This window comes from Caenorhabditis remanei, chromosome X (genome assembly GCF_010183535.1).
Source record: "Caenorhabditis remanei strain PX506 chromosome X, whole genome shotgun sequence".
Classification (NCBI taxonomy): Eukaryota; Metazoa; Nematoda; class Chromadorea; order Rhabditida; family Rhabditidae; genus Caenorhabditis; species Caenorhabditis remanei.
In genome coordinates this window covers 15,520,557-15,535,739 of record NC_071333.1, presented here as the reverse complement: position 1 = coordinate 15,535,739, position 15,183 = coordinate 15,520,557, and the positions used below count along the sequence as shown (strand labels likewise).

The window sequence follows — 15,183 nt, the reverse complement described above, 5'->3', positions numbered from 1 at the left end:
GATTTTTTGTCAAAACTATTGAATTCAACATCTTATTGTTGTGGTGCTGGCTAGAAATGAGTATATTATCCTCATATGAATCCATTTTCGACACCTTGTCTGAATATTCTCTAGATTCACTGGACGATAGTCTTCCTCTACCGATGGAACTGATCAGGTAATATTTTTGACAAGTACTGACTAGGGAAGATCATAGGGTCAGTTCAGAGATATGGATCGTGACCTATATTATAGAAACGCTGAAAACCCGAGATTCCAAATATGCTTTCAGTTTTTTCTCTCTAAACCTAGTGTTCAAAAAAAACATAGTCTGGAAAGATCTGGAAACTGACAAATTATCACCTTTCTGATTCGCAATATTTTTATGATTTTTTTTGCAAATTTCGAGTGTCTGAAGGGTGATAATTCCCTATTTTACCAAATTTTGATCTTATTTTTCTCAAATACCAGGCCTCGAGGGCAAACACTAAATATATCTAATCAGCGTTTTCACAGCTTTCCAATGGTATAGGTCACGTTTCATATCTCCACACTGACTCCATGACTTTCCCTAGTAGGACTCATAAACGACAAGAGTGTTGTCAGAAAAAAAATCATCTCTCTCCTTGAAACTGTGCCCAGACCTAACTCTCTTTCCATTTTTCATGATTTCGTGTCGTGTTACCTATTCCCGCCGCTTCTTTTGTCTTTTGCCGTCAATTCGCCAATGAGTTGCTCATCTTGTCCCCAATTTCCGCGTACGCAACACTCATTTGTTGCTTCTTTTCTATTCTCTGTCATAAACGTGCGGCGTTCTCTTTTCTTTTACTCCCTTCTTTTCTCAAAAATGTCCTTGTACATACATAAATAAATAAACAATTGGAGGGGGAACGAAACCCCTGATCCCTCCTAAAATAAAAGAGGAGGAGCCGATGGGTCAGAGTCCATTTGTTCTTGTGGCCGCTTGATAGAGACCCGGGAAATTCATGACACATTCTAGATTTGTTGGTAAAACAGAGAAAACTCTTTGATTTTTCACTTTTCTGTCACTTTTCTTTTATTTCTATCATCTTCAAGGCAAAGTGCCTGTTCGTGGTTGATAACATCTCTACGGTAGCGTTGATCGATGTCTGAAAGTTTTGGTTATCTAAAAAAAAAACAGACCTTGTTACAGTACTTATTCCCAATATAATTCTGACCCCTAGTCCCCGAAACTCTCACCATCTTCTCCTCCCTCAAGTATTTGCTCACTATACAAAAATGTGCAAATCGTCGCTTGTTTAAAGGTTATTCCAACTTGATGACCTTTCTGCCAATGTTGAGTGATTGTAAAGTTAATCATGGCATGTCAACACAGAGTTTTTGTTTCTTATTCAAGGTTTATTTTGTTTCTCACTTCAAATTGCTGTTTCGAATAGTGTCAACTTTTTATTGAACACGAAAAATGGAAAAATGAACATATCGAGCAGCTTGTGTGTTGAAAACGAACATTTGTTTACACTTTTCGAAAAGTCTTTCATAGTATTAGTTTATTTTCCAATATTTTTACAACATGCCGTTCTCTTTTAGTTTAGAAAAATTCAAACCTGACATTTTCCGTCAAATCCACGTTTGCCAACATATAAACAACTATGTTACCGTAATCCTGAAGTGGATGTTTTTTTTTTTCGCGCAACCTTTAATCTTCTCCTCCAACCACTTGTCATCCCCAAGACGGTTCTTTTTACCCTTTTCCCCCCAGCTGGCACATTCCTCCAACCACGTCCCCCCCCCTCTTCTCATATGTTCGTGTAAATCAGATACTCAAAGCGGCATCGTAGATCATTGTCGAGGCCTCGCGGCTCGTTTACGAGGTGCCGTAAGTCAAACGATGTTGCGATTTTGATTAGCACGTAAATCGTTTTGTCTATCCCCACACATACACACATCTACACAGTTGTCGTACACAATAACATTGAAACAAAATGGGGGAAATATTGGCTTGATGGAATGGGATGAGCTTAATGAGCTGAAACGAGGAGTACGCGCACGGTGGAGCACTTGGTGTTGTTCATCGATGAAACTTTTCTTTCACCTGGTGTCATATTTCTCACCTTTCTGCCCCCTCATCTGATTTTGAACGCGCAGTATCGATGTCGGATAGGGGGTAAAGGTGAGAATTTTCGGAACCCGAATTCTCGGAGATATTCGACATCCGATACGATTTCTGTTATTGATATTGATATCGGATAGGCAATTATAATTTCTTCACCTATCCACCAGTGAAATATCATTTTTAATTGCTTCTCCACTAATCCGATTATTTCGATTCTATTTTCTTTCTTTTGTCGTTCGTCAGGAACTATAGCATTTAAAAAATAATCAAAACTTTTATATTAATTTTTATCCCGAATTTTCCTAGTTCTATAAAAATACCCGGAAAACCGCCACGACACTCATCTGATTGCTATTCGTCTTATCATTTTTCCTGATCATCAAAACTTGCGGCAGATGAAGTTTTGAGATTTATACCTCTCCTCAGGAACTTCTTTCAAGCTTTTCTTTTTCTCACTTCCCAAATTTTCATTTTCTCTTTACCTAATATTCGAAACAGAAGTATTCGAAAACGTTCTATCATTCCTCTTTTCTCTTTCACCCATTTCCTTATTGCGTCACTTCGGTGCCTTTTTCAACCTTCCTCCCAATGAAAAAGTGCAACCGACACTTCTTTTGTCTACCGCCTCTTAATAGGGAAAATGATTTTTTTCAACTCATTAAATGGTACGGTAGGTCAACAAGGAGTCAGAGAAGAGTTCAATAACCAAGTTTGAATTTGAATGAGAACGAATTTGAATATGGAAAAGTGAGAAGGAAAGACAAAAATGGGAAAAATTATTTTTCTCTGATTTTTTATCTTTGAGAAGAGTTTGATTTCTTGATTTCAAGATACGGCATGACTCAAAATTTGAAATTCTGCACTATAAAATAAATATATAGTTTTACTGGCTGCTATGTAAGCACATCTTTTCAGTTTTTCAGATAAAATTTCAGAAAATGAGTGTCTTCTGACCTTTAATTAGTAGAAAATAATAAAACATAGTCTTCATTCCTTCAAAAATCTAATTCATAAACCAAAAAAATAAAAACATAGTATGAAGCACTTATCTTCCTATTCTATCCCTTATATCTCAAGGGGACCAACCCCAATTTTTCGCATTTCGCTTCTTCTGTTTTTGAATTGAGACTCCCCCCCCCACGTCAAGTTAATCAAAAAGCGCATATTGCTGAAGATTTACGACAAAAACATATCAAGTTTCGGGTTGACATACACGTCCACTCCTCCTCCACGCAATCTTCTCAATCTCTCCATATTGACATTGATAATCATCTGTGTATTTTTTTTCTTGGTTACTTGGCATATGTCTGAATGTTTTAATTTGCAACCTTTGGAATCTATTACTTATTTATTTTCGCCACTGTCATCAGATGTGGTTTCCGGATTCTCAAATTCTCGAATGCAGAGAGCCAAAAGATGAAAGGGCGCTCTCAAACGTTTATGAATAATCAAGTAGTCTTTGACACGTTTTTTGATGTGTTTGTGTTTAGGAATGGACAGATCTTTTTTATTTTTTTCTTTTTCACTTTCTTTCTCGAGTCTTTCCGGTATAATAAGAAACCGGTAATAAAAATGTATGATTATAAATCAAGTTTTAATGTGACAGTTACTTGATAACGCTACTTTTCCTTCTAGATTTCCTGTAAGTCACGGGTTTATCTCATCATTTTTTCTTTCTATCCTATCATCTCCTCCTAAAAAAATACTGTATTTCTTTCCGACCCCTGATTTCTTAAGCTCCACCTCTTATACCTGGCAACAGTTAGCTCCGCCTACTTTGGCCAGCACCGGTCGACCGGCAGATAGTTTTCACATTCACTTTTATTCGTTCTTTTCTTTGTTCGCCTCCCTCAGAAAGCGACTCGTGGAATTCGAGATGAATGTTATTTTCCAGCGAAGGTTTGTGTGTCGAAACTCTTCCTTAGATGCCTTCTATAGAGTAAAGGGGGTATCCTGAAATTATACAGATGAGTGAGTCTATGGGAAGGGGAAGGAGAATATTAGAAAAAGAAGCATCTCTCAATTTTGTACCCTCCTCATTGAGCTACTTAGATTATGTCTAGAATTTCAAAGTTTGGATCGTTCCAGAAGCACAAATGCCGGTAAGAAATGGATATCAAATTATGGATAGGAAAGGAGCTTCTTACCTAGATTTCTCATGTTGAAGCGTGTAGTTTTCGGCGCGAAATAAGAAATAAGGATTAACAATTTGCACAGCTAACAGATAATTAGGTTGGGTTGAGTTCCATAGTTTCTGTTTGGCATCAAACCTTGAAAGATTTCTGATTCCGTCCAATGGTCTGGGATAAACTTTTTGCTAATCACGTGGGAGTTATTGGAAGCTCGTGACCAGAAACTGGGCATACCAGCTAACTGACTCGAACAGACTTATAGTGAATTGTAAAAAAAGAGGTTTGAATAAGTTTTTGATACGCCTCTGAGGAAACCGGCAGTAGAGCCATGGGCAAGCCTTTCCAATCCAGATAAGAGTTTTTGGAAAAGCTTGAAAGTTTCCTGACCTCAATTAGGGACACCTTGAGAAACGAGGTATTCCATACTGCGATTCTCGAATGTAGCCTTGGGCTAACCACTACCCTACCGTCGGCCCGAATTTGATAAGACTAGGACAAAACTCGAAGAATCTAGGAACCCTATGTCCCGACTGAGTTGAAACAATCATTGAGTTAAGAGGTATGCTGAAAACCCCGGTCAAGTCTGTTTACGACGCCTGATTCCAGGTCTTGTGCATTCCAAACAGAAGTTTCGAGTGGTTCTTAGGGTTTTTGTTCCGGAATCTTATAGCCAAGCAGAAAGTCTCCACCGACTACAGTATCAGATACCGATATGTGGTAATTATTCAAAAATCCTGGTCAGAAATACTCTGGTTACTGCCATAGTGACACTTTCAGAAGGTTCATGGGTTACTGGTGACTAAGAATAAGATTTTACGATGGGAAAGTGACCCTCTGATAAAAGCGCAAAAGATAACTTGATAAACTTTTTCTTTTGTCGTCCCCTTTTATACCGGCGTTCTTATTTTATCTTTATCATTTTCATAGTTCACTGATACCACTCCCTGTGTCCACTCCTAGCCATCAACTGATAACAATCAGCTATATATCGTCTCATCACCCCCAAGTTTGTTGCATTCCAAAAAGTCATAAATAAGAGATGGTGGCGCAGTCCACGTCTTCAGTCCCCTCGACTTTCTCTTCTTATCTTTTCTGTGTTGGTATGCAGTCAATAAGCGGCAGCGTTAATGTAACTTGATAGTTTTGGCCTGACTTCTCTGACCTCTTCAGCCTGTCTAAATGACAGAAAAGAGAAAAATGGTATTGGTATTGGTTTTAAGTTTTAGTTTTACACAGTTTTCCTCATTCCTTTTTCTTTCTTACCCAGTTTTTGTTTCATCATAGTTTCTCTGTTGAAAGAAACAGATTTCCGCCTATCATTGAACCTATTCTCGCATACATTTTCGTTGTTTTGTCACCCGTCACTATTCCGATTTGACAGGTTTCTAATCGAACCCATCAACAGAGTTTTTCATGTTTTCATCTCGTAGGCATTTTCGAACCGTTGTGTTTTTATGATTTCCTGGAAACCAAGAGACTTTGATTAGCCATGAAATGCAACGACTTTTCTGGCGGAAATCGAAAACTGTGGAAAAGAGAAAATCTCTGTTTCTGTTTCTGTTCCGAATGCGATCGCGCATTTGGCATTTGGTATTTACAAGTTACCTCCTTCTCTAAGATCTCTTTTTAGACAGTTCACATGCTGAATTTGTAATAGAGAAAATTCAATTTTCTTGTCATGAGTTCGAGAATGTTAAGTTCTGTCGAAATTTTTATAAAGAAAAGTGGCCGGTAGATGAAAAGAGAAAGTGTTGATGAATTGGTCTCTCGAAGTCTCTCTGTCAATATCAATTATGAGAAAGAAACATGTGTTCTTGTTTTTCTGATTGGAAATCTTTCTTGGTCAGACACCATTCTCTTTTTTTTCGAAACAACCTTGATTATCAACTTTTAAGATCTTGATCTATGTGAGTGTCTGAAGTTTTATTCCTGTATGCACTAAGAAAAGAGAGAAGGTTTGAGAGATTTATGCGTTAGAAACTTTGCCAATTTGATCAAAAGTCAATCTGACTATTGAGAAAAGAAAGAGAGATCGTATTTCAATGTGACAGTGTTCTACTCCTTTAAAAAAGTGTCGTCTTTGATGATTCAGTTTTCGCACCTCAATTATGTTTTCCATCCGCAACTTTTTCAATACCACTATTGACAGTAAGCGAAAACCAATTATGGTCCCGAGTGGAACTAGTTCATTCCGATGACTTCCGATTCGCAAAACTAAATTGTTGTGTTCCGCTGTTTAGGCGATTCTCACGCTTCCTGACATCAATTGACTTCTTTTAGTTTTTAGATTTCTTTTCAAATTCATTGTTTTATTCACATTTCTTGTAGAAGCTACTACTTGCCTGCTGTCACTGACACCGTCGGCATGCCAGAGCGCAACGAGATGGCTCTCACGGTGAGTAAACCTATTCTGAATTGGATAACATTGAAGTTTCAACACATTTTCAGTCGTTCGCCGAAAATCCGACAAAGGCCGTCGAGAAGGATGCTTTGGTGGAAACGGAGACACCATTCACCCGCCCGGAGCAGGTCGAGAAAGCAAACTTGAAGGAGACAAAATGGCCATGGAGCATGGGGAAAAAGAATGAAAAGTGAGTGAGAAGTATCAACTTTTTTCTCAAAACATGGAATTTACTCATCTGTGAAAAAATTGTTTTGAAGTTTTGAAAAGAAACTTGAGAGGAAAAGTTTCATAGTAAAATCTCAGTTTTTTCAACGGATTTCACCATACTTGTCAAGGTCCGGACCGGACATTATCAGCGAAATTAGGGTCCGGCTCGGCCCAAAGGCCGGCAAATTTGGCGCCTAAGTTTAAATTTCAAAGTTCTCGAATTTTTTGAAATTTTTTGAATTTTTTCACGAAAAAGTCACACTTTTGACTATCAATCAGAAATCAGAAGAAATTCTGAAAAATCATCAGAAATGTTCACATTTTCGATGAAAAATTGGTTAATTTTTTGAAGCCGGGCCTCGGGCTAGTCCGGGCCTTCAAAAATTTTCCAACCGGACCTTGACAAGTATAGTTATTACAAACATTCCCCAGAAGCCAAGGTTAATGATTTATAGAATGCCCCGCTTCTTCATAATTCTTCTTCTCATTTGCCTTCTTGTCGCCGTTGCTTTAATTGCTCTTATCGCCCTTCTCTGGACTTTCGTAAGTTTCATCAGATCAGTGACTAGTCATCTGAGACTAAAACTACTAATTTTAGAATAGCAGCGCCGCAACTCCAGTCCATGAGTCACAGATGGTCTACACACTTCCGTCGAGAGCAACCGATGAAGGTAATGTTGGACTTGCTCAGGTTCTCATATCACATGCCGACTCCAAGGAATCTCTGGAAGAACAAGAACTCACCACGGAATCGGTTATTGAAATCAAGGATAGTGTTGTCGAGAAGGAAGTGAGCGCTGAAGAACTCAAAAAGCAAGATTCAGAGGAGTTCATGAGTACCCGGAAAAGCATTTTGAACACTGATTCATCGGAAGAAAAAACTCCTGAAGCCACCACCACTACCATTGCCAGCACCACTGTTCGCCGTACTAGACCAACCACCCGAACCTCCACACTTCAATTTTACGAGTCTGTTGATGGAGAGACAACCGAAGTGAGCACTATTATAGTTTTTCACTCCAATATTCTTATTTTTTAGACATGCGTCGAACGTCTTGCAATGGGAAGTCCCTCAGGAGTGTACACACTTCAAGGTGTCAAGAATTTCCAAGTGTACTGCGACATGGATACTACATCTGGAGGATGGACCGTCATCCAACGGTACGTCATATATTTGCTGGGTATTTACGAATAACAACTAAAATGTTCAGACGTGTCGATGGAGACGGAGCGTTTCACCGTGGAACCTTCAAACAGTACGTCGAAGGGTTTGGTGCCCTGAACGCAAGCCATTGGCTTGGGTTGGAAAAGATTCACTCCCTTGCCCCTCACAAAAAGACGTCTGCCATTCTCCGCATTGAAATCCAAGGCTACATTTGCGGGGACACGTGTGCAAAACGCTTCCAGAACACATGGTACGGCGAATGGATAGTTTCTTTTGATGGAAAGCAGGATGGATACAAGATTTACATCAATGGCAATGGCACTGGAAATCTCACTTTTGATGGGTCAGATCCGATGTTACAAGCCAATGGTATGCGGTTCGCCACCGTGGACAAAAGTCAAGAAGGCGGTTTGATGAACTGTGCCCACTTCCGAGCGGTTGGGTAAGCATACGGTGTCGTTAAAATTATTGTCCATTTTTAATTTAACAGAGCGTGGTGGCACCGAGCTGAATGCTCTGACGTCGGACTCAACGGCTACTACCAAACGATTGCGCAGAAGTATGATGCGGGAGATCCGAATCAAAACGCCAAACGGTACTTTGTCTGGGCCTTTGACCGAAAGATGTACAACGGGTATCCATATATAATTCATGTCAGAAAGTCGGTTATGATGATTCAGAAGTACCAAGAAGATCGTTAAATGATTTATTAATCATACTCCGCATATTTACCAAATTTTGGTGCCTCCCTCTCTCGATTATTATTTTCATAATTAGGTTATTCAGGTCATGTAAAAATGTAATTTAATACATATTTTACTTTATTCACGAGCGGAAAAATATATTTTTTACATGCTTTTCTTGCATTTTTCTACATAAGCATCTCGAAAAATGCAAAAAGGGGAAAACGTTGTTAGACCAACGCTAAGCTGAGATTTGTGAAAAGTAATTTTTCGACGCTCGTGAATAAGTAAAAAAAAAGTATTAAAATACACTTTTACATGTCGTGAAAAACCCCATACCGTTCTATCTGTTATCCCTTTCTTTATTCCCTACAATTGTAGCCAAATCTGCTCACAATTCCCTAAAATCTCAAGGAAAAATGCCCCTATTTTTAGAACGCTTAGCCCGTCCCCCCTTCCTCTATACCGATCATTTGTAAGCAAAATCCCGTTACTTCCATCCCTCCCTTGAACTGATTCACCGCCTTTTCCATCAAACCAAAACTATGTTTTGAAACGAGTAATTCTCCAAAATCTCCCTACAAAGTTTTAATTTCCCTCATTTTTTTTCTTATGTAATTTTTTTGTGGGTTTTATGTAAAATTTAAAATCATTTCAATAAAGTTATTCTTTTCATCAAATATTATCAGGAAAAAATTGGTGTAAGAATGCTCTGGCGTTCTAAGACCTCGTCTCCGTATTCTTTCTTCCATCCTCCATTTTTTAGGCAGCAGTCAATGTAAAAGCGGGCCGAGGCCTCCTCCTCTCTCTGCGGTTATTTTCGTTGTTGCAGGCAAGTGCGCTCCGTTGCGAAAACGCGAGACTGCGCATCACCCGCAATTGCACTGCGAGCGCTCACTCTACCTACCCCCATTGTGTACGTGTACGACGCATTCCGTCGTTTTTTACCCATATTTGTCCTCGCACGTCTTCGCTCTGAGTCCTTTCTGACTCCTCTACCACACAAAAATGCCCCCCGCTATCCGAGGAGACAAACGCACGTTCTTCGATATCAGTGTCAACGGTGAACCTGTCGGAAGGATTGTCTTCGCTCTCTGGAATCATGCCTGTAAGTTTTCAAGAAATGTTTTAGAAAATTTTAAAAGCGCCCAGGACTTGATCAAAATGCAAAAGTGGAGCATTTTTTTCATAAAAACCGTGCGAAAAATTAGGAAATAGGTGCTAACTTTCTTAAAATCGAATTTGCACCATCTTATGATACTTTTCGAAATCAAACCACCCCACTTTCGAAAAAAAAACGTAGAATACCCCAAGGAATCAATATATCGAGCAGGAGAGGTAGGCCAACCAGCTGCCCACCATTCTTCTAATTCGCCAGTCTGTCATTCTTCCCAGGAGGCAAAAATAGAACCTCGCATGCTAAAACAAAATTATTCAAACATTGGGGAAACTCCCACGAATTTCGCGGCGTGGCAGACCAAGATTTTCGAGAATTCGGATAAAACAGACGCACTTTTTGTAACGCTAACAATAATTGGCACCAGGGTTGTTGCCGAAAATGATTTGGCCCAGAATCGAAATTTTTGAGCAGAAAAAATGCCGAAAATAGCAAAATTTATATTCGTTCCATATACAAAGCAAGTGTCAGAGCGATAATTTTAGGTCGTATCGCATTTTGCTACTATTTTTGGTGAGAAAAACGGAAATTTCCCCTTTTTTTGAAAAAAGTTAAACAAAAACATACTTGAGAACAGGCCGGATCAGACCGCCGCGTAACTTGCTTAAACTGTAATATTATTAGCTGAAAAATACACCAAAAGGTAGATCTCAGTGAGTGCTATGTTTCTGACCTACTACGGGCAGGATCGTGGATAGTTAATAAGTCGCCGGCCGGGATAGAATGGCTTTTTGGCCATTTTTGCGGTTTTTGGCTTTTTTTCTGGCCCGCGGCACATTACCGATCCGGCATCTGGTCCGTATTGGGTCACATACATCGAACTCGCTGAGATCTAAGTTTTGGTTTTTGGAGCTACGTGCAGGTCCTTGTCGCCCCGTTTCGGCCCAACCATTGTCCAAAAACCGAGGAGAATCCGGAAAAAATACACAAATTTTGTTTGCCGCACCCTCTGATCCAGCTAGGCCTAAGTTAGCTGCAGCGTGCTATAAACTTATTCGATCAGTTAACCATCCAAAATGTGGACTTCAGCAAGTTTTATGCTTCTGACTCAATACACATTGGCATATGGCTCATTGATATGCTCCTAGACAGTCTAGATAGCGAGATTCGGGAAAAACTATTGTAATTAACAATTTAGCACGTTTTCAGCCTACTCGTTTCAGGAATGAGGATAGAACTCATTAGGATCTACGTTTTGGTGAATTTTTCTTCTTTAGAGCAAGTTACGGTCCGATACTAGTCAGCTTAATCACAAACATGCGAAAAATTCTTTGTGTTACCACCAGAAAACAAAAAATCTTCAATATCACTCATGTTTCTATATTTCAGGTCCCCAAACTGTGGAGAACTTCCGCGCACTGTGCACAGGCGAGCTCGGAATTCTCTATGGACACGAAGCAACATATCAGGGATCGATCTTCCACAGAGTCATCAAAGGATTCATGATCCAAGGTGGAGACATCACCATGAAAAATGGCCAAGGAGGCTACTCTATCTACGGACGCACATTTGACGACGAGAATCTCGCCCTGAAGCACAACAAGCCGTTCCTTCTCTCAATGGCCAACCGAGGACCAGACACCAACGGTTCCCAATTCTTTATTACAACAGAAGAAGTGCAACATTTAGACGGGAAACACGTGGTGTTTGGTGAGGTCATCAAGGGACAGGACGTGGTGCGCTTCATCGAAAACCTTGAGACAGGAGACGAGGACAAGCCGCTTCACAAAGTCCAAATCACTCACTGTGGTGAGATGGTCAAGAAGGGAGACGCCAATCCTCCAGCAAAACAGGCATCAGCCGTTGAAGAGTGAGTGAAATAAAGTGAAATTCAATGCTCCGGAATAGAATATAACAGTCACTTCCCGAGTCACCCAACTTTCGCAAATATAAACAATTTTGTCATTCCAGAGAACCGACCGGCTGCAAAATGGACGACGAGCCACGTACCATAAATTGGCTGATGAGACGCTCCAAGTCTCCAGAGCGCGATGGAAAGAAGAAGGATCGCAAGAATCGAGACCGAAGCTCCGACAGACATCGCCGAGGTCGCGATGCACGGGATCGTCGGTCCAGGTCAAGAAGCCGCAGTCGGGACGGGCGTCGAGGACAAGAGGAGCCTCGCAAGAGACCCGTAAGTTTTTGAGTTTTGAAGAAAAAAATTGATGACTAATGAGAAGGAACGGTTAGCAAGAGACGTTTCATACTGGAACATTTTCTGAATTTCCACTTTTGGTTTTTTTGAGCTGTCCACGACAACTTTTAGGTGCCAAAATTCTGACCGCAACTTTTTTCCCAATTCCGACAATTCTCGAGAACCCTGCTTTTTGATTGATTGAATTTGATCTAAATGAGTCATTTTTTCCAACCAAATAACATCCCCTCTAAAATGTGCCAACGTGTAAATTTTGGCTACGCATGTCGTGCCCTGTTGCCCATGACAATTATGTTGTATTGATTTTATCTAGGCTTTGCTTCTGCGAGACATGACACATATCGAGCTTGGGCTGACAAGAAAAATGTGGCGATCGTAGATGGTTTTTTGAACAACACATGCAGTTTTCATCGCCATTTTGTTGTAGATAAGTTCCAAAACAACAGAAAACATTTTTGAAATGTTCTAGATTAAAGGCTCACTAGAAAAAATTCACGGAGTTAAACAGACTCCCAGGCTTTTCATATGACGTCGTCTGCTAAAAAAACACACGACTACGATTCAGAACACAATTCCTTCTCTAACGTGCAATTACTTCTCGCATCGATTTTGCTCACTGCCGGCAATAAGTATGTAAGATAAGTATAAGGATAAGTAATAAGATAAGTATGTAGAAAACAAATAAAGTACTACTGTTTCTCCCACTTTTTTTCGAAAATTCTTTCATTTCTTCTCGCCCACTCCTTTCAGTTAGTTAGGAGTTATTCGGAAGTATTTTTGCTGAAGAGAAGGCGTAAAATATCCTCAAACAGCGTAAATGTTGCGTGTTGAAAAAAAACGTTGCTACCTACTAAGCCAAGCAGAGTATTTCTAATTCTCCACACAGTAGTCAATAGTTTTATAGTTTCATACTACTTGACCACCAGCTTCCTTTTTTAATAATTTTGTCAAAACAATATATCTAGACAACAGTAGTTTACAAAAGAGTACATAGGATTTTTGAAAAAAAAACTTCGAGAAATTTTTGAAAATTTCGTGAAAAAGTAGTGCACTTTTTTGACTCCGTGCTGATCGAGCGGGGCCGACACGGGCCGGGCCGATATTTTGCGAGTCTGGTTTTTTCAGAAGTTGTGTCAATATTGGTCTACTCCTGTACTGAAACCGTAAAAGCTATCTGAGTAAATAAACAATTGTGCAGTACCACCGATGAAAGCCACACCGAGTGACACGATTAACCAAATTGACCAAATTTTTTATACTTTCTCGTATTGATTCTAAATGCTCCTAGCACAAAAACATTGCGACTCAAAACAACATTTGTGCTTTCCATGTTTTACGAGCACTTCGGGTTGTCTTGGCAATCACTATGGTTTTCGAGAATATGGATTTTGACGTATTTCTCTTCTCTAGTAGAACTACCTTCCTACATTAGTCCATTCCATTAAAAGTAAGATTATGTCAGTTCTTCTTTTTTGCTTTTTCAAATGACTCAAGCAAGCAAGTATCCATTAGTAAATTGGATTTGTAGTTCTATTCTCAAGTGCCGGTGGTCGTAAACGTCAGCTCACATTTCATTTAGTATCCCAGATCTTGACGTACTTGACTCTCAGTTTCTGAAATGTTGACTACAGCCATTCCATTCCGTTTCGAAAATTTTCTCAAAAGTCATAAGGTCACTTCTCATTACAAAAGGCCATCGTCCAACATTTTTCGAGTGAATGTGAATTTCTAGCAATTCCGAGGAATTTTCCAAATGTCATGAGAAAATGATTACGATCGCTAGCTATACTAATTGAAACCATGACCGAAAAATTGAAATTTTGTCACCTGATTTGTCACATTAGTGCTGACTTTCAGAGAAAAAAGTACAGTAAGAAAAAAACAAGTCCCTTTTGGTAACACTAACTACACTTTCGTTCAATTTCGGATTATCTTGTCAGAAAGAGATAAAGATATTCTCTTTTTTCGCGTTTCCCGTCCCTCTATACTCTCTATTTTTGGCTCACTTCTTCTTCTTTCATATGACTTCGTGACATTATATTCGGATGTATGTTTGTGGACGTGGGGTTCATATTTCTTCTTCTTTTTCTTGTTTCTCTTACTCTCCTTATCGTAGTGATTTTCATTCTCTTCGTTTTTATAAGCTACATAACAACCTTCCCGCCAAAAACTAATAATACTCGAGGTTTCGATTTTAAAACTTCCATTTTACAGACAATCGTCAAGGATGGAGTGAAAATCCGAGGACGTGGAAAGCTCACCTTCAACAGTGGGACAAGAGACCGCTCCAGGACACCACCACACTGGAAAAAAGAGGAGGTTGGTTTTATTTTTTGAAACTAAAATGTGGGAAAACGACTTCTGTCGGATGAACTTGATTCTTACTTGTGCTTGGAATTTTTTTGAAATTTTTATTGTTTGAAATTTAAAAAAGAGAAATAATGTCACTACTCACGTGTTGACAAACCCGGAGTTGTTTTTCCGCTGGAAGAATATGAAAACATCAATTAGACCACAAAATTCAAACTCTGTTATAAGAATCAGCTGAATGCTTACAAGGGGCCAATTATAATCAGGTTGAATCATCCTCCCACACATGTTTTTGGTAACTGCAAGCCTCAGCTTGATACTTTTGTTTACATTTCGAGTTGATTCTGATTTTAAAATAGAAAATATTCTAATGGAATATGCGTCGTTTGAGCAAAAATTAGACCGCTTAACTTCAAAAAGTACGCTATGGTTTTCCAGAGCAAGAAGCTGACTTTGGAGGAGCACAAGAAGCGTCAGGAGGAGCTCGAAGAGCGCAAGAAACTTCAGGCTCTCCGTGAGAAGGAAGATGAAAGTCGCCGTTTGCGCCTCGAGAAAGAACGCCAGGAGCGTGAAGCTCAACGTGAACTCAGTCGCCAAAAGGAAGATGCGAAAAGAGAGCTCGAACGTCAAGAGCGATCCGCTAAAAAATCTCGCGGACGTTCTCCGAGCAGCAGCTCATCTAGAAGTGCATCTCCCGTGACAAAGAAGGAGATCGAATCGGATCGTGAAGAGACCAAGAAAAGATCCAGATCGTCCTCAAGATCCTCTTCGTCTTCCGGATCTTCCTCTTCATCGAAGTCAACATCAGGATCCGACTCGGATTAAGATTTATGTTGTAACGATATGTTATTATTGTTGTCATGTGTTCTATTTACT

At 39.6% G+C, this 15,183-nt stretch overlaps 2 protein-coding genes across 2 annotated transcripts; both read left to right on the top strand.

The window, feature by feature from the left end:
- Positions 1 to 6,571: 6,571 nt before the first annotated feature.
- GCK72_025090 (uncharacterized protein) lies at positions 6,572 to 8,683 on the top strand (the record flags this gene model as incomplete). Its single annotated transcript, XM_053736189.1, has 7 exons — positions 6,572 to 6,601; positions 6,655 to 6,797; positions 7,273 to 7,360; positions 7,416 to 7,811; positions 7,857 to 7,978; positions 8,029 to 8,424; positions 8,473 to 8,683. The coding sequence occupies 7 exons, from the start codon at positions 6,572 to 6,574 to the stop codon at positions 8,681 to 8,683; spliced, it is 1,386 nt and encodes a 461-aa protein (XP_053579755.1).
- Positions 8,684 to 9,673: 990 nt separating this feature from the next.
- Positions 9,674 to 15,132, top strand: GCK72_025089 (uncharacterized protein; the record flags this gene model as incomplete). The annotated part of the gene is made up of 5 exons (XM_053736188.1): positions 9,674 to 9,773; positions 11,172 to 11,652; positions 11,754 to 11,976; positions 14,212 to 14,316; positions 14,746 to 15,132. The coding sequence occupies 5 exons, from the start codon at positions 9,674 to 9,676 to the stop codon at positions 15,130 to 15,132; spliced, it is 1,296 nt and encodes a 431-aa protein (XP_053579754.1).
- Positions 15,133 to 15,183: the final 51 nt, after the last annotated feature.